The sequence below is a fragment of the Astatotilapia calliptera genome, chromosome 3 (genome assembly GCF_964374335.1).
Source record: "Astatotilapia calliptera chromosome 3, fAstCal68.1, whole genome shotgun sequence".
In the NCBI taxonomy this organism is placed as follows: domain Eukaryota; kingdom Metazoa; phylum Chordata; class Actinopteri; order Cichliformes; family Cichlidae; genus Astatotilapia; species Astatotilapia calliptera.
The window spans coordinates 14,631,830-14,659,557 of NC_137424.1; the positions used below are offsets into that span (position 1 = coordinate 14,631,830).

The 27,728-nt window shown below is 41.6% G+C and overlaps 1 protein-coding gene across 1 annotated transcript in view; it reads right to left on the reverse strand.

Moving 5' to 3' along the window:
* Positions 1 to 1,196: 1,196 nt before the first annotated feature.
* The window catches only part of LOC113017662 (protein NLRC3-like), a 97,468-nt gene continuing 70,936 nt past the window's right edge, over positions 1,197 to 27,728 (reverse strand). The window contains exons 5-8 of the mRNA XM_080294903.1: positions 8,281 to 8,457; positions 4,907 to 5,083; positions 2,363 to 2,536; positions 1,197 to 1,687 (exon numbers count right to left, since the gene is read on the reverse strand). Coding sequence (XP_080151029.1) covers positions 1,675 to 1,687; positions 2,363 to 2,536; positions 4,907 to 5,083; positions 8,281 to 8,457 — 541 coding nt within the window. The 3' untranslated portion in view covers positions 1,197 to 1,674. The remainder of the gene's footprint in view (positions 1,688 to 2,362; positions 2,537 to 4,906; positions 5,084 to 8,280; positions 8,458 to 27,728) is intronic.

Sequence of the window (27,728 nt, forward strand, 5' to 3'; positions counted from 1 at the left end):
GAAGTTCCCAGTTGAAGACGTGGCTGTGCCCTGTGAACTTTGGTACACACTGGATTCTTGTGGTATGTGTTCATTTTGTTATTAATTTGCATAATTTGTTGTGAAGCAGTTTCTTGCACAAAGTGTTATTTTTAAATAAGTTTTCAGTGGCACAAACAATTGTAATTTTTAATTTAACTTTTTCTTTAGATTGTCAACATCTCTGCACAGAAAATACTGCTCATAGACCCCATGGGAATGAAGGTGTTTATGACAGGAAAATTCTGCGCAACTGGAGGTATGTATGATACTGAGGTGTTATTCTTAGATTAAAAAAAAAAAAATCTTGTTTCATTACAAACACTTTTGTTCAACTAGGAATTTTCTGAGGATGAGAGGGCATGAAGACACCATGGAGTGGCAGTTACAGACTATGCAACACAACAAGCGACAGGATTCCAGCAGTTGTGGAGTTTTACTGTTAAAGGTAACCCGTATTCAAATGATTCAGTTTCTTGTTAGCTAGAATTAAGACTTTAAGTGAATTTAAGTGAAGTGAAAGTTATTTCGGTCAACAACAACAAAGATGATCATTTTACATAGAAGTACTTAATCATACAGTAACTGAAAAAGGAATAGGCTGAAGCCTTGTGGCTTATAATTATCCTATCCTTTACCTAATTAAGACTTTACATTCTAATTATGATCAATCTCACAGTTTGCAGAACACTACCTTGATTTTGGAGAGGTCAGTGAGGTGTCAACCACTACAGAGCCAGTTGTGCTGGAGCGAATGCAGATAGCTTGCACCCTACTTGAAAATCGAGGTAAGTCCAGTAAAGTCCTTATCACGTTAGTGCGTACTTCCAATTTAAATAGTGCTTTTCAAACAGCACAGTACAAATAGTGCTCTTCAAACACTTTCAGATAAGACCCTTCTCAAAGTCTAATTTAGACTAATTTTCCAGGAAGTATATTTGGAAAAAATGTACTATTATTTTTTAATTATTCAATAAATAATGTTTGATTAAAACCTAACTATGATTGTGTTTCAGGGAACGCTGAGGACTACTGCATTGTTTGCTCCATGTTAGATGCTAACGCTGACCGCAGCATGATTGAAATGGTAAAACAAAACAAAACAAAAGAAACACATAAGTCTTAGTATCATTACTTGCCAATCATAATTAAAATGTTGAGTAATAGTATTCACCAAACAGAATATGAGCCATTTATTTTTCCTTTCCAGGTGCAGTGTGAATCTTGCCAAAGATGGGCACATTTTGCATGTGAAAAATATAAAGAGAGCAACCAAGAATATAAATGCCAAAAATGTAGCCAGAGTCAGACAGAGACTGTGCAGAGACTGTAGAAGGACAGAGCAGCAGCAGAGCAGTCCAGATACACTGATGATCCTCTGTCAGATCCAGAGGGACACACAGGGATGATGCTGGACTCTACATTGTGTCTGACAGTGGAGCTGTTCTCAGAGCAGTTCACTCTGCAGCACTGACAGTCATCTGCACTTCTTCTCATTCCTCTGTCAGTCACTGCTGGATGAAGCTCTCCTCTCCACCTCCCAGTAACATGGCCCAGTCAGAGCGTCTCTACACACAAGCTGCTGCTGCTTCAACCTCTCTGGATCATCAGGACACAGCTCCTCCTCTCTCAGCACACACACCGTCCTGTTTACCATCACCACCTCCACCTGCAGAGAGAAGAAGGAAGAGCAGAGGAGATAAACGAGTGTTTCCAGAGACTCTTCATCAGCTGTCAGTCAGTGATGCAGCACATCCAGTATAAAGAGCAGCAGGGACTTCAGTGCTGGGACTGTACTAGGACTCATTGTTGCTTCACTTTTTCTAATCTTTGGATTTTTATTGAAGTTGATGAAAATGTTTTTCCCTCCTAGTTTGAGTTTGGACTTTCATTCATTAGAAGAACCTTGGTGTGTCCACTCTGAGCTCTGTAGGAACCCCAACAACAAGCCCAACAATCCAGATGGACGGTTCCAGCTGTTAACTGGAGGAATTCCATCCAAACATCTGCTCTCACTAAATTCTTCCTCACCTACAGACTGTGTTCTTCACTGCTTTAAACTTGGAAATGAATGCAGTCATTGGTCTGCGTGCTGCTTTGTTCAGAGAGCTGATTGGCTGTTGACAGCGTTTGATCAGAGCGTGTCAGCCGTTACCATGGTGACCATAAAGGTCAGAAACAGGAAGTGTTTGTGTCCAATCCTGAAGCCTGTCACCATTCTCCTCTCACAGCTTCACTGAGAAGCTGCAGCTTTACAGGAAACACTGGATCTTTGCTTCATACTGACTGTGTTTAGTACAATACTGCTGACAGCACCACCCACTCACTCCATCACTCTACTTACAGCAGAGTCTCCAGTCTGTAGTCTGGACTCTGCTGAAGATCAGACAGCTGCTTCACATCTGGATACTTCAGGTTGTTTCCTTGCAGCTCCAGCTCTCTCAGATGGGAGGGGTTGGACTTCAGTGCTGCTGCCAGATAATCACAGCTGATCTTTGACAAACCACAGCGACTCAATCTGTATAAAGAATGAAAGATGTAAGTTTATTAGACAAAGTGTGAGCTTGAAATCATTCAGTGTTTCATCATCTGTTCAGAGCTGAAGAAGGTTCAGAATGTAGAAGTTTAGAAAATGGAAACTCCAAACAGCTGAAGCCAACAGGAAGCAGCTTCAAACAGGAAACTGTGCAGAGTTTCAGACTATATGTCCTGATGCAGCCAGTTGGATTTTGGAGATTTGAATCTCTGTTCTGTGACTAAGTCCTTGAATCATTTCTTCCAGTTGGTCCAACAAGACAGACTAAGTGTTGGACATGTGTTGTGGCTCCATTAGGGGAGCTTCTAAATGTGATGTGATGGCCCCTCTGGGTCTGTCAGGTCACAGCACTGAAGAGAGCTCAAACTGGGCACACAGTTGTTCCAGTCTGGACCAAAGACTCTATACTGGGACTGAGGGACTGCTTTGACTGCACCCACTGGGACTTTTTAAAGGCTCATGTTCTCACTTAGATCATCGATTTCTACTTACATTTCTTTCTGGGAAAAATGGGGATTACTTTGGAAACAGGAAGTATTTTCCCCAATAAGCAGCCCTGGATTAGTAAATCACTCCAACATGTTCTCAGGCAGAAGAAGCTGTCTTGTTATGAGGAAGAGAAGAAAAAGATTGAGGCACAGAAACTTGTTGAAAGAGAGATAAAGCAGCTAAAATCAGGTGTAAAAGTAAAGCAGAGGATGAGCTGAATAAAGGACACTCAAGGCTGGCTTGGAAAGGAATGAAGTCCATGGTGGGGATGCAGAACAAGGAGCAAAGATGAATGTGATGCTGAATCAGCAGAAGACTTGGACTCATTTGATTCCAGCTTTGATATCATTGATTTCAATGAAGAGCTTTGTGATTGTAGCAAAGGGCTGGTAGCTCTGAGAGTCCCACTGATGAGGTGTTTGTGTGGAAATCTCTTAGTGGGACCAAAGAGAGAAAAAGCCCTGGTCCTGATGCTGTGGGAGGGAAATGATTGAAGTGTGCTGTGAGGAACTGACTGGGAGATCTTCACACATTTTCCAGTCCTCCTTGGAACAACAGGAAGTTCCCAGCATATGGAAACAAAGGTTAAGTGTCCTATGGCACTCAGTGATGATGGTGCTGTGGCCCCACCACCTCCACCTCTTTGTAAAGGAACTAACTGTAATCTGAAGCTTCAAATGGGACTAAGACTTCCTCCACTAGGTGGCAGTGTCTGATGAGAAAGTGTTAGTGGAGCTGGCCTGGAGTCAGAAACAGGAAGATGCAGGATTTGGGCTGAAATGGGGAAAAGTGGTTGGCACTAGTGCCTTAAAGCAAGAAGGTTGTAGGTTGAAGCTTGTTGGCCTTTCTGTGGAGGTTGGATGTTCTCCCACAGTCCAATGAAATGCTGCTTAGGTTCATTGGTGCTTCTAAATTGGCTGTAGGTGTGGCTGTGAGAGAGTGCTTCTCTGTCTCTCTCTGTTGGCCCTGTGATGGACTGCTCACCTGTGCAGGTGGACCACGCCTCTTGCCCTATGACAGCTAGGGCACAGGCTGCAGCCCTGTGAGCCTAAGCTGAATAAACAGTTAGCAAAAATGATCCATAGATGGCCTGAAATCCCCCAGTTAGCAGTTTGGTAGATAGCTATGACATGCTAATCCCATCCAGCAGCTGTATTCTACCTGTAAGCTGATCCCTGCTGAGCCAAAGCACTTTTTCATATACAAATTACAACCTTTAATAGAAACCTATTGGTCAGCATCTTATTAGCCTGCTGTTAGCTTCATTCCACAGAAAACTGAGAGAAACTAACAGAGTTGATAAAGAATAAAGAGAAATGTGCTGATTTAAAGCCTTTGAAGTGCTTCAGATGATCTCTGTCCACTTCTGTCCACTCATTCATTCATGTAAGCTTTCTAATGCAGCTTTGATCTTCACAGTCTGCTTCATGAAACTCATTCTAACCCTGAATGTCAGAGTGTTCCTCCTTCTCTTTCCCATCATTCATGCTGGCAGTGGAGGAGATTTGGATGTTGGACTGTGTTTTGGATGATGTGTGTATGTTTGTGTTGGACTGCTGTCTGTAAAGCAAACGCACATTTTGCTTTGGATTTCAGTGTCAGACAGACTTTAAGGTGGAATGAAGAGTTGGAGAGTTTCACAGTGAATTATCCAGTGGAGGATTTTTCTTCTTCTTTGAAGGTTTGAAATGTGAACATTGTTCTGCTGCAGTCAATGGACTAAACCAGAGAAGAAGAAAACAGACTTTACCATGAAGATCCTCAGTGTGGATCAGTATAATATCAGCCTGATGTCTGCAGTTTAGTGTCAGCACAACTTTCACATCGTATTCATCTCAGCACAACTAAAACATGCTGACTGACCTCAGAGTTTCAAGTCCACATCCTGGACTCTTCAGGAAACCACACAGATGCTTCACTCCTGAATCCTGCAGCTTGTTGTTGGAGCTCAGGTCCAGCTGTCTCAGATGGGAGGGGTTGGACTTCAGTGCTGCTGCCAGATAATCACAGCTGATCTCTGACAAACCACAGTCCCACAATCTGTATAAAGAATGAAAGATGTAAGTTTATTAGACAAAGTGTGAGCTTGAAATCATTCAGTGTTTCATCATCTGTTCAGAGCTGAAGAAGGTTCAGAATGTAGAAGTTTAGAAAATGGAAACTCCAAACAGCTGACAGAGTTCATACGCCTTTGTCAGGGTCAAATTCAAGCAAGACCATGTGAAAATTAAAACACATCATCCTAGGTGAACTTAAACACCTTTGTTCCCCTTTTGTTAAGACATAGAAAAGTACACCACACAAAAATACTGCAAAAGGAAACGGTCGCCTTATATACATAGTGTATAAACTCAAAATGCACATTTCACTTCAAATTAAGATTAAGGCTTTGAACAGATCACATAGTTCAGTTCAACATATAAGACTTTAAGAATGCACAAGCATCTACTTAAAATCTATTTAATTTATCATCCATGATATTATTTTGTACAATTCCAATGTATTTTGTTCATCTCCCTTAAATAAACAGGCAGTCTTAAAGTATGAAATATTCATATACAAACACATATAAATGTGTGTACTGTCTCAGTGGCTGATAGTACCCCACAGGCCTCAGTGTGAGCTTGAAGACATTTATAATGTTTAAGTAGTTTAATGTGCAGGTGCTGACGATAAACACATTTTGAATGAAAGCCGGGGAACTTTGGTAGCACAGAAACAAGTGGCTATTCTTTGTGACTATATGGATCACTCACAATACCATTATTTCACACAAAGGCACCAAATTAATACTCAAAAAAGCTGCAGCAATACACACAAATATAAACAGTACTTGGTGACAACTTTGCTTTTAGCCTTTAACCCTTCTTGACTACTTTTGATGTGGCCTCTATATTTTACCTTTAAAAACAGTTTATCTTGCCAATCTGTTATTTTCTCATTTTGACCAACTGTATCAGCACAATTTATCTAAATTCAGACAAAATTTAAAATACAAGTAGAAAGTGATATTTTGACTGTAAAAACCACACACATGTTTAACGAATCATCTTCATAACTTGAAATGCAAATAGAGATTGTACATTTTTAAAAATACGCACACGTTTTGCAAACAACAAAGTTATATGGTACTATTTACCAAAAAATGCAGCCAAGGCTCAGACGTTTTTCATATAATCATTTCAAACTATTTACAGAACAATCAGGTGTCAAACAATAGTTTGTGTCACTCTAACACATATGAGAACAGCACAGGGATAAACCTGCAGGTCTGACAGCAGGTGTGTCACTCAGCGTTTACACTGCAATCTGCCTTTGTTGGCTTTAAGGCAGCAACTGTGACGATCACTAGTAGAACTGACACACAAAACAAAACAACAGCTACACACTAAATACACAAGACAACAAACTAACTTGAGACCAAACACGGTAAACGTCACAAATCTCTCACGTATCAAAACTCTCTCTCTCTTTCGCTCACTCGCTCTCTCTTGCCGGTCACTCCTAAAACTTCCCCCTTTTGCTAAACAACCAAATGTCATGTTTCCATATCATTTTTGATTGGTCGACATGGTACATTTTCCCACCTATAGGGCTTTGGAGCGTGATGTCACGGGAGATGGGCCACGCCCCCTTCCGCCATGACAGTAGGCCAGCCAAAGGATACCATTTCAGCTATGGATCGTACGTGTTGTGTTGTCGGTTGCAACGTTAGATCACACGATCGTGAAGGCAAGAAGCTGGATAACGGGCTCTCTTTTCATCGTTTTCCATCCTGGAGGCAACGTGAGGGATCCCATGTATCCGATATTACTAAACAAAGACGTCAGGCTTGGATTGCAGCGGTGAGACGAGCGGATATCGAGTTCTCTGCAATCCCCAGCTTTTTGTTGGTTTGCTCACGGCATTTTCTTTCCGGTGAGTTCTAAATTAATTCATATCACTCTTGAAAGGCTTTTAGTGTTATTTTCAACGTGCTGAGGTCATAGATAATGAGATAAAACATGCTAATGTGTGATGCTGCAGAACCACATCATGTCGACTGAGTAGCTTATGATTTGGCATTATTGCAGGCAAACCAGCATATGAAATGGATGTAACAAATCCAGACTGGGAACCAACACTGCACATGGGGCATGACGACATACCTGTATCAGACTCGGACCGGCACTCAAGGCGTACGCAACGGAAGCGAAAAAGAGCACCCATCGGAGGTAAACAACCCCCCCCCCCCCCCTCTAAAAACATACTAAATTGCTATCACTGTACACTAATCCGCACATAACTTCCAGATGAATCACACACCTGTCATTGGAATATTGGTGTACATTTACCTTATGTCTAATTTTATCTTACAGGCTTTCGTTATGCAGCTGCAGAGTCTGAAGGTGTGCCCCGTGCAGAAGTGATTGATGAAGATCTGACAGAAGACCAACAGCAAAATCACAATGTCATGGAGGCAGTGGACAGCAGTTGTGTTGGACAAGTGGAGGTTGAGGTAGCAGCTGCAAATGTGGATATACTGAAGAAATGTAAACCTTTTAAAATGATGACAGATTACAAACTCTCAGCTGTGTCTGTAATCAAACCTCTGTAACTTTGCTTCACTTCAGCAGCATCAGCTCATGTTCACATGTTGATTCATGGTTTGCTTCAGTTTTTGATGGACTGCAGAATATTTTGAAGGTTATCTGCTATAAAAAGCCAGAACAGGAAAATCTGCTTCATGTGTTTCTGTTTGATCCTCAGTGACTTTGACACAAAGGCCTCTGCTGTGATGATCACACCTCTGATCAAGTCTCACAGTGTCAGCTTTGTTTTTATACATATGGATATGTGCTGATAAATGATCAGAGTTATAATATTTCCCACTGTCTGCTGTGTGCCGTGACCTTTGACCTGCTAAAGACAGTCAGCTGTGGATTATTCATTGTTGTGTCTGATACTTAGAACTGTGAGGAAGAACACTACACAGTTAATCAGGGTCCCCTCTCTCTGAATCAGGAAAGGTGGGCAGGCCGCATGTGGGCCGCGGGCCATACGTTGAGTCTCACTGTTTGAAATGTGAACATTGTTCTGCTGCAGTCAATGGACTAAACCAGAGAAGAAGAAAACAGACTTTACCATGAAGATCCTCAGTGTGGATCAGTATAATATCAGCCTGATGTCTGCAGTTTAGTGTCAGCACAACTTTCACATCATATTCATCTCAGCACAACTAAAACATGCTGACTGACCTCAGAGTTTCAAGTCCACATCCTGGACTCTCCAGGAAACCACACAGATGCTTCACTCCTGAATCCTGCAGCTTGTTGTTGGAGCTCAGCCCCAGCTGTCTCAGATGGGAGGGGTTGGACTTCAGTGCTGCTGCCAGATAATCACAGCTGATCTCTGACAAACCACAGTCCCACAATCTGTATAAAGAATGAAAGATGTAAGTTTATTAGACAAAGTGTGAGCTTGAAATCATTCAGTGTTTCATCATCTGTTCAGAGCTGAAGAAGGTTCAGAATGTAGAAGTTTAGAAAATGGAAACTCCAAACAGCTGACAGAGTTCATACGCCTTTGTCAGGGTCAAATTCAAGCAAGACCATGTGAAAATTAAAACACATCATCCTAGGTGAACTTAAACACCTTTGTTCCCCTTTTGCTAAGACATAGAAAAGTACACCACACAAAAATACTGCAAAAGGAAACGGTCGCCTTATATACATAGTGTATAAACTCAAAATGCACATTTCACTTCAAATTAAGATTAAGGCTTTGAACAGATCACATAGTTCAGTTCAACATATAAGACTTTAAGAATGCACAAGCATCTACTTAAAATCTATTTAATTTATCATCCATGATATTATTTTGTACAATTCCAATGTATTTTGTTCATCTCCCTTAAATAAACAGGCAGTCTTAAAGTATGAAATATTCATATACAAACACATATAAATGTGTGTACTGTCTCAGTGGCTGATAGTACCCCACAGGCCTCAGTGTGAGCTTGAAGACATTTATAATGTTTAAGTAGTTTAATGTGCAGGTGCTGACGATAAACACATTTTGAATGAAAGCCGGGGAACTTTGGTAGCACAGAAACAAGTGGCTATTCTTTGTGACTATATGGATCACTCACAATACCATTATTTCACACAAAGGCACCAAATTAATACTCAAAAAAGCTGCAGCAATACACACAAATATAAACAGTACTTGGTGACAACTTTGCTTTTAGCCTTTAACCCTTCTTGACTACTTTTGATGTGGCCTCTATATTTTACCTTTAAAAACAGTTTATCTTGCCAATCTGTTATTTTCTCATTTTGACCAACTGTATCAGCACAATTTATCTAAATTCAGACAAAATTTAAAATACAAGTAGAAAGTGATATTTTGACTGTAAAAACCACACACATGTTTAACGAATCATCTTCATAACTTGAAATGCAAATAGAGATTGTACACTTTTAAAAATACGCACACGTTTTGCAAACAACAAAGTTATATGGTACTATTTACCAAAAAATGCAGCCAAGGCTCAGACGTTTTTCATATAATCATTTCAAACTATTTACAGAACAATCAGGTGTCAAACAATAGTTTGTGTCACTCTAACACATATGAGAACAGCACAGGGATAAACCTGCAGGTCTGACAGCAGGTGTGTCACTCAGCGTTTACACTGCAATCTGCCTTTGTTGGCTTTAAGGCAGCAACTGTGACGATCACTAGTAGAACTGACACACAAAACAAAACAACAGCTACACACTAAATACACAAGACAACAAACTAACTTGAGACCAAACACGGTAAACGTCACAAATCTCTCACGTATCAAAACTCTCTCTCTCTTTCGCTCACTCGCTCTCTCTTGCCGGTCACTCCTAAAACTTCCCCCTTTTGCTAAACAACCAAATGTCATGTTTCCATATCATTTTTGATTGGTCGACATGGTACATTTTCCCACCTATAGGGCTTTGGAGCGTGATGTCACGGGAGATGGGCCACGCCCCCTTCCGCCATGACAGTAGGCCAGCCAAAGGATACCATTTCAGCTATGGATCGTACGTGTTGTGTTGTCGGTTGCAACGTTAGATCACACGATCGTGAAGGCAAGAAGCTGGATAACGGGCTCTCTTTTCATCGTTTTCCATCCTGGAGGCAACGTGAGGGATCCCATGTATCCGATATTACTAAACAAAGACGTCAGGCTTGGATTGCAGCGGTGAGACGAGCGGATATCGAGTTCTCTGCAATCCCCAGCTTTTTGTTGGTTTGCTCACGGCATTTTCTTTCCGGTGAGTTCTAAATTAATTCATATCACTCTTGAAAGGCTTTTAGTGTTATTTTCAACGTGCTGAGGTCATAGATAATGAGATAAAACATGCTAATGTGTGATGCTGCAGAACCACATCATGGCGACTGAGTAGCTTATGATTTGGCATTATTGCAGGCAAACCAGCATATGAAATGGATGTAACAAATCCAGACTGGGCACCAACACTGCACATGGGGCATGACGACATACCTGTATCAGACTCGGACCGGCACTCAAGGCGTACGCAACGGAAGCGAAAAAGAGCACCCATCGGAGGTAAACAACCCCCCCCCCCCTCTAAAAACATACTAAATTGCTATCACTGTACACTAATCCGCACATAACTTCCAGATGAATCACACACCTGTCATTGGAATATTGGTGTACATTTACCTTATGTCTAATTTTATCTTACAGGCTTTCGTTATGCAGCTGCAGAGTCTGAAGGTGTGCCCCGTGCAGAAGTGATTGATGAAGATCTGACAGAAGACCAACAGCAAAATCACAATGTCATGGAGGCAGTGGACAGCAGTTGTGTTGGACAAGTGGAGGTTGAGGTAGCAGCTGCAAATGTGGATATACTGAAGAAATGTAAACCTTTTAAAATGATGACAGATTACAAACTCTCAGCTGTGTCTGTAATCAAACCTCTGTAACTTTGCTTCACTTCAGCAGCATCAGCTCATGTTCACATGTTGATTCATGGTTTGCTTCAGTTTTTGATGGACTGCAGAATATTTTGAAGGTTATCTGCTATAAAAAGCCAGAACAGGAAAATCTGCTTCATGTGTTTCTGTTTGATCCTCAGTGACTTTGACACAAAGGCCTCTGCTGTGATGATCACACCTCTGATCAAGTCTCACAGTGTCAGCTTTGTTTTTATACATATGGATATGTGCTGATAAATGATCAGAGTTATAATATTTCCCACTGTCTGCTGTGTGCCGTGACCTTTGACCTGCTAAAGACAGTCAGCTGTGGATTATTCATTGTTGTGTCTGATACTTAGAACTGTGAGGAAGAACACTACACAGTTAATCAGGGTCCCCTCTCTCTGAATCAGGAAAGGTGGGCAGGCCGCGTGTGGGCCGCGGGCCATACGTTGAGTCTCACTGTTTGAAATGTGAACATTGTTCTGCTGCAGTCAATGGACTAAACCAGAGAAGAAGAAAACAGACTTTACCATGAAGATCCTCAGTGTGGATCATTATAATATCAGCCTGATGTCTGCAGTTTAGTGTCAGCACAACTTTCACATCATATTCATCTCAGCACAACTAAAACATGCTGACTGACCTCAGAGTTTCAAGTCCACATCCTGGACTCTCCAGGAAACCACACAGATGCTTCAGTCCTGAATCCTGCAGCTTGTTGTTGGAGCTCAGCTCCAGCTGTCTCAGATGGGAGGGGTTGGACTTCAGTGCTGCTGCCAGATAATCACAGCTGATCTCTGACAAACCACAGCCCCACAATCTGTATAAAGAATGAAAGATGTAAGTTTATTAGACAAAGTGTGAGCTTGAAATCATTCAGTGTTTCATCATCTGTTCAGAGCTGAAGAAGGTTCAGAATGTAGAAGTTTAGAAAATGGAAACTCCAAACAGCTGAAGCCAACAGGAAGCAGCTTCAAACAAACACAACAAGAGAAAAAACTCTGAATGTTTCACATTAAAGTCGTACATTTATCATAAAAACAGGACAAAGACTTGAAAAAGTCGTGTTTTTCCTTCCAGGAACCACAAGGCTTCACTTTTAAAGGTGAAGTGTGAAAGAAATGGACATATTTGAAGTCCAACACCTTTTTCCAGTCACATTATTAAAGCAGACAAACTACAAGCTCATTTTCATTCCAACAAGTCATCTTCTGACCTGGACTAACAACACTGGTCTCTATGTGCAGCTGGCTGTGAGACCAGTGCTCAGGGACCGTCTACAAAGTGCAACACTGAAAGAACATCGCACACTAGCTGTGTCCCAAAACGTCGGCTGCATCCTTCGGAGGACCCGGTATTCGCGGTCTACGTGGGCCGGGTCCTTCAAAGATCGAAAAGGCTGGAAGTGCGAGGCTGTGAAATGGGACGGTCTAGCCTTCAGATTTGCGTCACCGCTGTCTCGGTGGAGTTTAATAAACTCGGCCATCTGCTCCTTGCTATCTAAAATATAACAGGACACTGGCGTAAATTCTCGACCGTCTCACACTTCTGTTTAATCAGTTTCCTGTTTAACGTTTATTCAGCTGTGTGAAAATCCCGGAGAAACTTTGATCTCAGCCAAACCGATTTACTCCGGAACAAATAAAACACAGAAAAAAGGCAAACAATTACATTTTTAAGTTATCCGAGTGACTTATATATCGTGTTTCACCTGAGTAGTGAAAGAGCGGGGTCTGAAAACGATGAAGCCGGGCGTCCGCTGCTCTCGCTGGCTGGAGTGACCATTGAACCCCCCGGCTTGCTAGCGAGCGGGTGGGGAACAGACGTCTCCGAAAACGTCGGCACACTTTTGCAAATATGCGATGTCTTGATAAACCAAGCAGATTTTTGAAGTTTACACAGCTACTTTCTCGCCTGAAAATATGTTAAAAGTTTACTTTGTGACCCAGAAAGATTAATAAGAGTAATTTGAAAACTTAGTAGCAGCCGCCATTGTTGGCAGCTGAAATTTGGCTGGGCCGCGCTATGAATTCTGGGATATGGTGGGCCACGAAGGACACACCCGACGAATCCTTCAAATTCGGGGAAATGAAGGACGCATTTGTCGGGCACATTTGAAGGAGTCGACAAATACGGACAGCCTTCATCGCCTGGCTGTGCCGTAATCGGCCTTCAAATGCAGCCTCTGGAGGATGCAGCCGACGTTTTGGGACACAGCTACTAATTTGCTTCCATCATCCAACCTGAAGAGGAAACAGAGACGCCTCCCCTTCAAAGTAAAAGCTGCTCCTTTTGGACACAGTATCAAAGAAAGTCTACAGTATAACATAGAAAAGACAGAACAAAGTTTTGGTTGTTTTAAATTGTGCAGAAATGAAACTACACTAAGCTCAATTATGTGACAGACATTTCATCCCATGTCAGTTTGGCCTCATCCTGGGCCGGATTATCCAGCACACACTCTGACCACAGGCCCAGGGGCCACGCACAGCTGGCTCCATCCAAGAGACAGGAAACAAACCAACACAATAATAAAAAGCACCATGTGATCTTCTTACATCTTCATAGTAAAAACATGATATTTGTTTCCTGATAAAATGATGTGACAGGTAGAACAGAGTAAAGTGGTGGTGTTACAGCCTTTCTCCCCTCTGCTGCCGAGGCTGTTAGTCTCTCCCAAACTCAGCTACAGGACTTCCAAATGAATGAAAGCAGCAGAAGTGGCTTTACAAATGAAAGAGGAAGAGGAGAAGAAGAGGAGAGGGAGGCCACCCTGACCATCACTCCAGCTGAAAACATCACACTTCCATTAAAGTTGGTGAGGAAATGTTGAGCAGGATGAGCTGCTGGCTAATCTGGAGGCTGTAGCAGCAGCTCACAGTCACAGTGGGTTTCCACTCATGAAAAAGCTCTGGCTGCTTCATTTCTCATCTCATATCAGAGACTTTAATGCTTCACTGAAGCTGTACTGTGATGCTTCCATATTCCAGTGAGGCCTCCATAATGATTTCAGCTGTTCTGTACACACACTGTGTGCCCTGTATGGCTCAAAGTCTCTGCAGCCTGTTTTTATCTGCTATCATCAGATCTTCATCATCCTCATTCACATCCCTCACACACTCTACAGCCTCATCAGCACTGACTTCATCTTCACTGACTGATGGAGCACAACATGAACCTGTGGAGGCTGAAACACTGTCCTGTCAAACATCTCCCCGTCACCACTCCACTTCTGTCAGCCTTTAAATGAACCCTGCTCAAGTCTGTCACTTCTGTTTGGAGCCAAAAGAGGTTAAAGATTATGCCACTACATTCTTGTCTAGAAAATATTAAAGTGTATTTGGTGACACACAAAAAAGGGTAAAAGTATAGTTTGGGTCCACACATGTCCAAACCCTGGTGTGTAGGCCTACTTAGTATTGAGAAAAGCCCACTAAAAGAACGCCCACCAGACCAAAGCAATGGTGTTGACTTGATCAGCATTAACCCCGCCCCCTGACTTTGATGGGTGAAGCTGACAAATAAAATGTATTTATGAACAGCGATGCAGGGCCAGGAGTAGCAACGTGAATTAAATAAATACATCATTAAATAATTCATTAAATGTGTCAGTAAAATAATTAAAATAGAAAACAAACCAACAAAATATGTAATTAACTAATTTGAATTGTACATAAATACTTAATGAATTATTTTAAATGAAATTAACCGATAATTCATTGTGATTTTGTTTTGTGTTTTGATGAGCTAATAATCAGCTCTCTTTTTCTCATTGTTGTTCTAAGCCGCTTATCCAAAGGTAAGGCACTACCTGTTGAATTATTTCCAAAGTGTGCCAAATTGGACATTACAAATTAAAGTCTACTCACTGAAATTACTGGGGAATGTCTGCTTTGATTTTGATGAGAATCTCATGACAGTACTGAGGATTTAATGCAGTTGGACTGCTAAAAATGATTGAATGCGGTTGGACCGCTAAAGGATTTAATACGGTTGGACCGTGGAAAGCAGTTGGACTGCTGAGTGATTTTAGTATATTAGGGAATTTGGTTATTGTTTGGGGTGGAGCCCGTATTGGTTATAAGGTTGGACCTGCTTCAGTCTTACACTTTTTTGGCTGTTTTACTGTTGTTCCAAAGTATTATAAATTATTCAAGAACGTCAGTTGGACTGATAGGAAGCGCAGTGCTCAGAGGTAACGCTTGCCAATGCCAAGGACGCTTAGGCATTGTCCTCGAAGAGGGATAGTCAGTTGGTCACTGTGGAGCTTGGGGCACTCCAGAATAACTAGGAGTTAGAGTCTCCTTACCGTTTGGAACGGTAGTCTGCGCTTTTTTGGCCAGCAGAAGTTGGACTTCGGGCGTGTAACTTTAACTTAAAACTTCGGGGTAAGCCTTGGCTGTGAAATGCCAAAAATAGAGCTTCAGGCAAAGTTTGGGTTGGTTGACGCTTTTAAATTGAGTTAGGGATTTTAGAGATGAGGCCAGAAACTGTTGGACAGATACTGGTTAATTGATCACAAAAAAGTTGGACTTTATCGGTTGGACCGTTAACTCAAATTTGTCGAAATTGTTTAGGCGCTAAAGCTGACAGATGTGACAGTGGTTGTAAATATAAGACGTCTTTGTAATATAAAATAAGAGATCTCTGTGTGAAAGGAGTCTGAGGCAGTGCTGGAGCTATTTTTAGACTGTGTGTGTGTGTGAGTGTGAAAATGCAAATTAGTCAGCAGTGAACTGTTTAAACCACAGTTGGTTTTACAAATACTGCTGCAAACATTGTTGAGTGTGTGTTTAAGACGCCATTTATGTTCATTAGAGGGCTATAAATAAAGTTTTGAGTTGCCGTAGTGGATGTATAGTAATTGACTGAGTTTTGATATATAAATATAGTGAGTGCACTGTATATATTTAAGACTAACATATTACTTTTAGGAGTAACCTCTCATCAGCAATAAATGCTGGTGTGTTTTATTTTTTCTATTCTATGTGTGTGCTGTGAGAATTAATAGAGGTTTCAATTGTTTTCTTTGACTTGCTCTTTCTGATTATGAAAGGCATGTCTGAAATACTCTTAGGAAAGCGTGTTGTGAGTATATTCCTCAACTCTTGTCACAGTTTAAGTGTGTGAATGCTGTGAGTAGCAGGCTTTGAGTGATTGGGTGTGATTTGTACAAAATAATAAATAATAATAACACTATGAAAGTTGATAGTAGAGTGAGTGCAGAAGTGGAAGTGTGAGAGAAAAGGCGGTGTGTGTGTGAGACGATCTGACAAACGCAAAGAATTTAGTATATTTAGAAGTGTGTGCGTGAAATAAGGGTGAATTGTTTTAGATCAAGACTTAGTAAAACAAGAGTTTTATTAGCCTGTAAAAAAAACAAAACAGGAGAGATAGAAACAGAAAATATGGTTCTGAGCAGCTGCAAGGTTGACAGGAAATGGTGTGTGTGACAGGAACTTTGCATGCCCATAAAAGGAACTGACTGTGACAAGTGAGCACACAGAGAGAGAAACATACGAGTTAAACTCCAGGCAGATGAAGCAAATGGAGGTTTTAAGAAAAGAAATGAAAAGGATATTAATTGTATGCTTTAGTGTGTCAATACAGGTGGACTTCTTTCAACCTAGAATCTTGAGTACAAAACCATTGATTAACAGAATTGGGAGGAAAACAGGCCAGATTTTGGCTTAAAATTTTACAGCTTGACCTCCCACTTGTCCCGATCCTGAGAAGAAGCTCATAGGACAGTTAATCTCCTGATGAAGACCGACAGAACATCGTGGACTTCAAGAATTAACAGCAGGCAAAAGACAGTGCAACTGAAACTACACTGACGATACCAGCAGCAGCATGGAAGAAAAGCACGTGATGGAAAATGCACGGTGAACTGCAGGCTGGTAAGAACAGTGTGACATAACTGTTTAAAGACACTGAATGGGATATTTTGCCAGGCTGGGATTTAATCTAAAAGGAAAATACTGAAAAGAGCAACGGAGAAGAAACAGAGAAGAAACAGACTGTGTTTGCTGGGGATCACAAGACAACAAAGGACACTAAGAGAAGGGCACAGGGGCCAGTGGGAAGGTGAAGCCCAGACGAGTTCGACTGCGAGAATAGAGGGTACAATTGGGTTGAAATTGAAGCCGGAACTCAGGATGGTTTAGGGATGTCCACGTCACAAACAAAGAGGTAAACAAAAAGAAGGTAAAATAAAGAGAGAAAATAACTGACAATTACATTAATGAATAGAAGACACACATACAGATATTACATAGATTTATTTTTAGGATAAAGGGGAGAGCTTATACGTAGAAATGACTTTTTATACATATTGCATTTTGTGCCTTTAAGGGAGTTGCGGCTCAATTCGTCTCTTGTGGGTCACGAGCCTTTGGCTAGCGCTATGATTAGCCAATCTACTGTGAGGATGATATGAGTTATTGAAGGATTGCACACGCTTACAGACATATAGAGTCCATAAACACACATGACAGTATTGATTCCAGGCAAAAGGCCTCAAATTAATTTAGCGTTTAACTGAACTTGAGCTGGCCCTGTAACAAGTGACAGAAAAGAGGAACTGAATAGGAGTTTCTTGCTTTAGAGAAGGACCAAAGGAAGGAAAGCATATATTTTGGTTAAGTCTGATAAACTAGAATGAGAAGGTATTGTTACATCAAAGGAGCAAGATGAAATAAAAAGGCTGTACCAAAAACAGGTTATAACATAGGAAATGTGAGTTTTAAAATGAAGTTAGTGTTAACACACAGGAGTTGTTTCAAGGCAGCGTTTAGCTATGATAAAATGTATGCAGGAGTAATTGCTTATATGTTTAAACTTAATTGATTAAAGTGGTTGTTTTTTTGGATCTTTTAGTAGAATAGGCGCTTATAATGATTTTCTTGTGAAAGGAGATTCTAGGTCAGAGTGGAGGCCTTGCAGCAGCGAGAGTTCTGTGTACAGGATGTTGATGATTAGATAAGGCAAGCGACAGGAAACGCATGCAGGGACGTGAAAGCAGCGTTTTAAGAGTTTTAAAATGATGAGTAACGTTGAAGAATATATATAAATACAAGTCAATAAGTCAAGAAGATAATTAGGATCAGGCTTTTGATTAAAGAGTCCCAAAGATAATAAGTTAGGGAGGTGCAGGAAAAGGTGTTTGGTTTGCTTTACACAAGATCTCGGCGACCACAGGGGGGTGAGGATGCTGGAGGCCCGAGGCATGATGGACCACAAGAGAGGGACGCAGAAAAAACCTAATCTTACGCATGGAGTGTTCTCGAGGGGGAGCTGGTGTTTATTACTGGACCACTTAGATGACATGAGGTTGTCTGATTTGCTGAGCCAGAGGACGGCTAGAGAGGGTCAGAGCGGGAGTGGTGACCCCGATGTCCATGATGCCATGGATGGACATGGAAGCAGCTGAGTGGGCCGAGGAGTGACCCAACACAATGTATTGTGACCTCTGGTGTTCCAGAGGTCGAGAGAGGGAGTATTGAGATTGGAGAGATATTTTGCTGCTATTGTTAAAGGCTCATGTTCTCACTTAGATCATCGATTTCTACTTGCATTTCTTTCTGGGAAAAATGGGGATTACTTTGGAAACAGGAAGTATTTTCCCCAATAAGCAGCCCTGGATTAGTAAATCACTCCAACATGTTCTCAGGCAGAAGAAGCTGTCTTGTTATGAGGGAGAGAAGAAAAAGATTGAGGCACAGAAACTTGTTGAAAGAGAGATAAAGCAGCTAAAATCAGGTGTAAAAGTAAAGCAGAGGATGAGCTGAATAAAGGACACTCAAGGCTGGCTTGGAAAGGAATGAAGTCCATGGTGGGGATGCAGAACAAGGAGCAAAGATGAATGTGATGCTGAATCAGCAGAAGACTTGGACTCATTTGATTCCAGCTTTGATATCATTGATTTCAATGAAGAGCTTTGTGATTGTAGCAAAGGGCTGGTAGCTCTGAGAGTCCCACTGATGAGGTGTTTGTGTGGAAATCTCTTAGTGGGACCAAAGAGAGAAAAAGCCCTGGTCCTGATGCTGTGGGAGGGAAATGATTGAAGTGTGCTGTGAGGAACTGACTGGGAGATTTTCACACATTTTCCAGTCCTCCTTGGAACAACAGGAAGTTCCCAGCATATGGAAACAAAGGTTAAGTGTCCTATGGCACTCAGTGATGATGGTGCTGTGGCCCCACCACCTCCACCTCTTTGTAAAGGAACTAACTGTCATCTGAAGCTTCAAATGGAACTAAGACTTCCTCCACTAGGTGGCAGTGTCTGATGAGAAAGTGTTAGTGGAGCTGGCCTGGAGTCAGAAACAGGAAGATGCAGGATTTGGGCTGAAATGGGGAAAAGTGGTTCGCACTAGTGCCTTAAAGCAAGAAGGTTGTAGGTTGAAGCTTGTTGGCCTTTCTGTGGAGGTTGGATGTTCTCCCACAGTCCAATGAAATGCTGCTTAGGTTCATTGGTGCTTCTAAATTGGCTGTAGGTGTGGATGTGAGAGAGTGCTTCTCTGTGTCTCTCTGTTGGCCCTGTGATGGACTGCTCACCTGTGCAGGTGGACCACGCCTCTTGCCCTATGACAGCTAGGGCACAGGCTGCAGCCCTGTGAGCCTAAGCTGAATAAACAGTTAGCAAAAATGATCCATAGATGGCCTGAAATCCCCCAGTTAGCAGTTTGGTAGATAGCTATGACATGCTAATCCCATCCAGCAGCTGTATTCTACCTGTAAGCTGATCCCTGCTGAGCCAAAGCACTTTTTCATATACAAATTACAACCTTTAATAGAAACCTATTGGTCAGCATCTTATTAGCCTGCTGTTAGCTTCATTCCACAGAAAACTGAGAGAAACTAACAGAGTTGATAAAGAATAAAGAGAAATGTGCTGATTTAAAGCCTTTGAAGTGCTTCAGATGATCTCTGTCCACTTCTGTCCACTCATTCATTCATGTAAGCTTTCTAATGCAGCTTTGATCTTCACAGTCTGCTTCATGAAACTCATTCTAACCCTGAATGTCAGAGTGTTCCTCCTTCTCTTTCCCATCATTCATGCTGGCAGTGGAGGAGATTTGGATGTTGGACTGTGTTTTGGATGATGTGTGTATGTTTGTGTTGGACTGCTGTCTGTAAAGCAAACGCACATTTTGCTTTGGATTTCAGTGTCAGACAGACTTTAAGGTGGAATGAAGAGTTGGAGAGTTTCACAGTGAATTATCCAGTGGAAGATTTTTCTTCTTCTTTTTGAAGGTTTGAAATGTGAACATTGTTCTGCTGCAGTCAATGGACTAAACCAGAGAAGAAGAAAACAGACTTTACCATGAAGATCCTCAGTGTGGATCAGTATAATATCAGCCTGATGTCTGCAGTTTAGTGTCAGCACAACTTTCACATCATATTCATCTCAGCACAACTAAAACATGCTGACTGACCCCAGAGTTTCAAGTCCACATCCTGGACTCTCCAGGAAACCACACAGATGCTTCACTCCTGAATCCTGCAGCTTGTTGTTCCTGCTCAGGTCCAGCTCTCTCAGATGGGAGGGGTTGGACTTCAGTGCTGCTGCCAGATAATCACAGCTGATCTCTGACAAACCACAGCCCCTCAATCTGTATAAAGAATGAAAGATGTAAGTTTATTAGACAAAGTGTGAGCTTGAAATCATTCAGTGTTTCATCATCTGTTCAGAGCTGAAGAAGGTTCAGAATGTAGAAGTTTAGAAAATGGAAACTCCAAACAGCTGAAGCCAACAGGAAGCAGCTTCAAACAAACACAACAAGAGAAAAAACTCTGAATGTTTCACATTAAAGTCGTACATTTATCATAAAAACAGGACAAAGACTTGAAAAAGTCGTGTTTTTCCTTCCAGGAACCACAAGGCTTCACTTTTAAAGGTGAAGTGTGAAAGAAATGGACATATTTGAAGTCCAACACCTTTTTCCAGTCACATTATTAAAGCAGACAAACTACAAGCTCATTTTCATTCCAACAAGTCATCTTCTGACCTGGACTAACAACACTGGTCTCTATGTGCAGCTGGCTGTGAGACCAGTGCTCAGGGAGCGTCTACAAAGTGCAACACTGAAAGAACATCACACACTCATTAGCTTCCATCATCCAACCTGAAGAGGAAACAGAGACGCCTCCCCTTCAAAGTAAAAGCTGCTCCTTTTGGACACAGTATCAAAGAAAGTCTACAGTATAACATAGAAAAGACAGAACAAAGTTTTGGTTGTTTTAAATTGTGCAGAAATGAAACTACACTAAGCTCAATTATGTGACAGACATTTCATCCCATGTCAGTTTGGCCTCATCCTGGGCCGGATTATCCAGCACACACTCTGACCACAGGCCCAGGGGCCACGCACAGCTGGGCTCCATCCAAGAGACAGCAAACAAACCAACACAATAATAAAAAGCACCATGTGATCTTCTTACATCTTCAAGACAAACATAGTAAAAACATGAGCATATTTGTTTCCTGATAAAATGATGTGACAGGTAGAACAGAGTAAAGTGGTGGTGTTACAGCCTTTCTCCCCTCTGCTGCCGAGGCTGTTAGTCTCTCCCAAACTCAGCTACAGGACTTCCAAATGAATGAAAGCAGCAGAAGTGGCTTTACAAATGAAAGAGGAAGAGGAGAAGAAGAGGAGAGGGAGGCCACCCTGACCATCACTCCACTGAAAACATCACACTTCCATTAAAGTTGGTGAGGAAATGTTGAGCAGGATGAGCTGCTGGCTAATCTGGAGGCTGTAGCAGCAGCTCACAGTCACAGTGGGTTTCCACTCATGAAAAAGCTCTGGCTGCTTCATTTCTCATCTCATATCAGAGACTTTAATGCTTCACTGAAGCTGTACTGTGATGCTTCCATATTCCAGTGAGGCCTCCATAATGATTTCAGCTGTTCTGTACACACACTGTGTGCCCTGTATGGCTCAAAGTCTCTGCAGCCTGTTTTTATCTGCTATCATCAGATCTTCATCATCCTCATTCACATCCCTCACACACTCTACAGCCTCATCAGCACTGACTTCATCTTCACTGACTGATGGAGCACAACATGAAGCTGTGGAGGCTGAAACACTGTCCTGTCAAACATCTCCCCGTCACCACTCCACTTCTGTCAGCCTTTAAATGAACCCTGCTCAAGTCTGTCACTTCTGTTTGGAGCCAAAAGAGGTTAAAGATTATGCCACTACATTCTTGTCTAGAAAATATTAAAGTGTATTTGGTGACACACAAAAAAGGGTAAAAGTATAGTTTGGGTCCACACATGTCCAAACCCTGGTGTGTAGGCCTACTTAGTATTGAGAAAAGCCCACTAAAAGAACGCCCACCAGACCAAAGCAATGGTTTTGACTTGATCAGCATTAACCCCGCCCCCTGACTTTGATGGGTGAAGCTGACAAATAAAATGTATTTATGAACAGCGATGCAGGGCCAGGAGTAGCAACGTGAATTAAATAAATACATCATTAAATAATTCATTAAATGTGTCAGTAAAATAATTAAAATAGAAAACAAACCAACAAAATATGTAATTAACTAATTTGAATTGTACATAAATACTTAATGAATTATTTTAAATGAAATTAACTGATAATTAATTATCAATATATTTTTTTTAATTAATTATATACATTTTTAATTAATCACTGAAATAAATAATTCATTAGTGATGTATTTATTTAATACAACCATAAAATTATTGCTAGTTTAATCAAAATAAATTTAAGACATCAATATTAAAGGTTAAATTATGATAATGAATACATGCAACTATAACTGATGACGTAAGAATTTGGATTTTTTAAGCTAAAGCGAAGGTGCTGACTCACTTGGCATGTTAGGCTACGTTCACTCTGCAGGTCTTAATGCTCAATTCCGATTTTTTGATCAAATCCGATTTTTTTATCTGCTCGTTCACACTACAAATAAAATGCGACAGCAAACGCGCTCTAGTGTGAACGCTCAAAGCGGCCCGCATGCGCAAAAGAAGACTTCACACACAACGTGCTCTGTTTAGACCCAGAGCAAACAATATTGTTTGACAGATGGCCCTTAATATAAAGACTTCGGACTTTACGTTTCCCAATTTTTGCTTTAAGTTATTTTGTTATTTACATAATAATGTAAATAACCTAATAATGATCCTTATTGCTGTTTTAGAGGAGCGGTGCTTCAAAGGATAGCTGCAGATTTCTGTCAGAATCTGCAGATTATACAGTACAAATAAAATGTTCACGTTTCTCCAACGTTGTCTTCCCAACAGTTTCACTGACATCTACACGGGATGGCCAGGAAGCGTTCGCGATGTCTTATCGGGCGCTGATAATTGGCGTCTGTCTTGTGTTGGTGACGTAAAAGACGGATTTAATGCGACATGACCGTTCAAACAGCAGTCGCTTTCTAAAACATCGGATATGTATCGGATTCAGTACCACATACGAAAGTGACCCAGGTCGGATTTGAAAATATCGGATTTACGCCGTTCACACTGTCATAGCATGATCGGATATGGGTCGCATAGGGTCAAAAAAATCGGATTTGATGCGCTTTCGCCTGCAGTGTGAACGTAGCCTTACTCTCAAATCCTCCCTAATAACAAGAACATAATTACACTTTAGCCACAAGAGGGCAGCAGCATTAATACAAGTCGCATGTATATAAAGGTACAGTGATTATATTACAGTGATTTTGACAAAAACAAAACAGAAGTTCATGGCAGTGTGTTTTTCATAACATACCAACCAAATTAAATAATAAAAACTTTATAACTTACAGAGCTTTTTTAGAGACTTTGACCACTGGCAGCAGCCTCAGAAGAGCCTCCTCTGAAGCAGAGTATTTATGCAGGTCAAACACGTCCAGATCTTTTTCTGATGACAGTAAGATGAAGACCAGAGCTGACCACTGAGCAGGAGACAGTTTATCTGTGGAGAGACGTCCTGAACTCAGGGACTGTTGGATCTCCTCCAGTAGAGAACGATCATTCAGTTCATTCAGACAGTGAAACAGATTGATGCTTTTCTCTGCAGACAGATTCTCACTGAGCTTCTCCTTGATGTACTGAACTGCTTCTTGATTGCTCTTTGAGCTACTTCCTGTTTGTGTCATGAGGCCTTGCAAACGAGTTTGATTAGTCTTCAGACCCAAGAGAAAACGAAGGAACAAGTCCAGGTGTCCATTGGGGCTCTGTAAGGCCTTGTCCACAGCACACTGGTAGAAGTATTTCTCTGTCTCAGAGCTTGTTTGTTGTTCTTCCAGCAGATTGAGTCCAGAGTTGATGAAGGTCAGGTGGACATGAAGAGCAGCCAGAAACTCCTGAACACTGAGATGAACAAAGCAGAACACCTTGTTCTGGTACAGTTGTTTCTCCTCTTTAAAGATCTGTGTGAACACTCCTGAGTACACTGAGGCTGCTCTGATATCGATGCCACACTCTGTCAGGTCTGGTTCATAGAAGATCAGGTTTCCTTTCTGCAGCTGATCAAAAGCCAGTTTTCCCAGTGACTCAATCATTTTCCTGCTCTCTGGACTCCAGTGTGGATCTGTCTCAGCTCCTCCATCATATTTGATCCTCTTGACTTTGGCCTGAACCACCAGGAAGTGGATGTACATCTCAGTCAGGGTGTTGGGCAGCTCTGCTCCCTCTCTGGTTTCCAGCACATCCTCCAGAACTGTAGCAGTGATCCAGCAGAAGACTGGGATGTGACACATGATGTGGAGGCTTCGAGCTTTCTTGATGTGGGAGATGATCCTGCTGGCCTGCTCCTCATCTCTGAATCTCTTCCTGAAGTACTCCTCCTTCTGTGGGTCAGTGAACCCTCTGACCTCTGTCACCATGTCGACACACTGAGGAGGGATCTGATTGGCTGCTGCAGGTCGTGTTGTTATCCAAAGGCGAGCAGAAGGGAGCAGGTTCCCTCTGATGAGGTTTGTCAGCAGCTCATCCAATGAGGTGGACTTTCTTGTTTCAGTCAGGATTTTAGTTTTGTTGAAGTCCAAATTAAGTCGACACTCATCCAGACCATCAAGTATGAACACAACCTGGAAGTCTTCAAGCCTGCAGATTCCTGATTCGTTAGTTTGATTAAAGAAGTGATGAACAAGCTCCACCAAGCTGAACTTTTCCTCTTTCAGCACATTCAGCTCTCTGAAAGTGAATGGAAATATGAACTGGATGTCCTGGTTGGCTTTGTCTTCAGCCCAGTCCAGGCTGTATTTCTGTGTTAAGACTGTTTTCCCAATGCCAGCCACTCCCTTTGTCAGCACTGTTCTGATTGGTTCGTCTCTTCCTGGTGAGGCTTTAAAGATGTCTTCTTGTCTGATTGTTGTTTCTGGTCTGTCTGGTTTCCTGGATGCTGTTTCAATCTGTCTGACCTCATGTTCCTCATTGACCTCTGCAGTCCCTCCCTCTGTGATGTAGAGCTCTGTGTAGATCTGATTCAGGAGGGTTGGGCTTCCTGCTTTAGCGATGCCCTCAAACACACACTGGAACTTCTTCTTCAGTTGGGCTTTAAGTTCTCGTTTACAGAGTGGAGCAAATATTTCTGAAGGTAAGAAATTCAGAAACAAATATTATATAATAAATATCATAGCCTTTCAGTACCCTGAAAGGATGAATGTCTATTGGTCCATTTCTTGAGCTATTAGGAAAGATCAATATTCAGTCTTTAGAGAAATTCTCTTACTGCTCTGCAGATGGTCAGCCATCTCATGCTGCTTAAGTCTCCTCAAGAAGTGGAGTGTGATCTTCAGAAATGCTTCTCTGCAGCTCTTTCTTTCATCTTCATCCTCACCTTCAAACATCTCCTCATCCTCCATCTGGCTCTTTAAAGTTTCTGGGTGATCTGGACTCAGAAGCTTCTGGATCTTCTTCAGCTCGTTCTTCACAAACATGGTGATGTTGTCCTCCAGCCGCTGGAAAAGAAGACTATATGAATTACCCAGTGGTAAATGGACTGGTTCTTATATAGCTCTCTTTGATACTCTGTGCACACAAAGCATTTTATACAACATGCCTCATTCAACCAAGCACATTGTTCTATGCTTAAATACTTTCTTTCACACTCTGATGGATGCATCAGAGGGCAGCTTGGGTTTAGTACGTTACCCAGTACATTTGCCAGCCAGGGTTTGATTCACAAACCTAACTAGTAGCTGACCTGCTCCCCTCCTGAGCTACAGTCACCCCAATCTGACTGAAATCATGGAGCCCAAACTCTGATTTATGTTGGACACACTGACAATCCTCTGGTCCACAAACTGCAGCATAGAGGTGACTGAAAAGAACAAATGTAAACGTAGTACTACAAACCATAACCACAGAGTCCAGGTGTGTTTGATGCTGCTGTGCAGACTGACCAGTGGAAACCTCTGCTCTCTGCTGGTCCACTCTGTGGAGGAGTAATGTATAATTAGCTCATGTTATGTCTGTCCACACACAGACACAAGCTAAAGGTCCATGAAGTGATGTTTGGATGGGTTCAGTCAATCAGATGACTGTCATGGTGGAGCTTTGCTAGTCCTGCTGATCCCACTGAGAATTAACAACTCAGTTTCCAGATGTCTGTAGTTTTCTGCTCAGTTTCTTTAGTCCCAACAGCTCTTACCATCTCCTGCATAAAGCTTTCCCTCCATGCTCAGATGCCCTGGAACAAGGTGCTCTCTTTATATCAGTGACTGGTTTAAAGGGACAACTTGCAGTGCTCGCCAAACTTTGTGTCAGCAAAAGTAGTTCTAATGTTTCTTACATTTATTAAATTTTTACATTTTTACACACACAAATCAATGAACGCAAAAACATGAACTTTCCAGATATTTTGTTTTACAATGTTACAAAACTCAGTTCACAACTACACAGTCTGATTTACAAGTACAAAATATTTATGACCACAGTTTGAGCCGATGTATGTCCCGAGTCTGTGGACTCAGTGGTTTTGTTTTGATTGTTCTTGTCTTTTGTTACAATTTCATTCTGATTAAGATTTTCTAGTTCTGAGGTTTTGGTTTCTGTGTTCCCTCTGTACTGTGTTAGTATTGTGTCTCTGTGTTCACTTCCTGTTTTATTTTGACAGTGCCATGTCCTACGTTAGTGTGTCTACTTTTGCTTCCCCTTGTCTGGTTATGTCCAATGAAACCTGCTGTGTCTCCCTTTTCTCATTCCCTGATGGCTCTTTTGTGTATATGAGCCCTTTGTTTTCTCCTGCTTGTTGCTGGTTCGTCTGTGTTGTCTCCCCGTGTCTCCGTTTAAGGTTTCAGGTTAGTTTTTTGTTTTTTTCAGTAGAGGTTATCTTAGCTTCTGCACAGGCCATCTCCACTGCACTTCACCGTTTCAATAAAGCTCACTCACTTCACAGCAGTGTCGGCATCTTGGGTCCTTTATTAAATTCAACATGGCTCGCCCCGCTAGCCGTGACATAAGATGTGAAAACAATATCCAAAAAACATGAGAGACAAACAGGGAATAGTTTTAAGGTGCAGGGCCAACAAACTGAGTCTAGCCATGAACTCAGAGTTGATTGAATTAGCATTTTGAATTGGCTGATCTGAGTTACTTCAATCAAGTCTATGTTCACTTTGAGTTAAGATTATACGTGATTGATGTAAAAGAAAAAAGCCGTCATCAGCAACTGATTCTGATTTAACAGGTTTTCAAATCTAAACGGTACCCATCGCTAGCTGGCTGTAGTTAAACCTTTACTTAAAA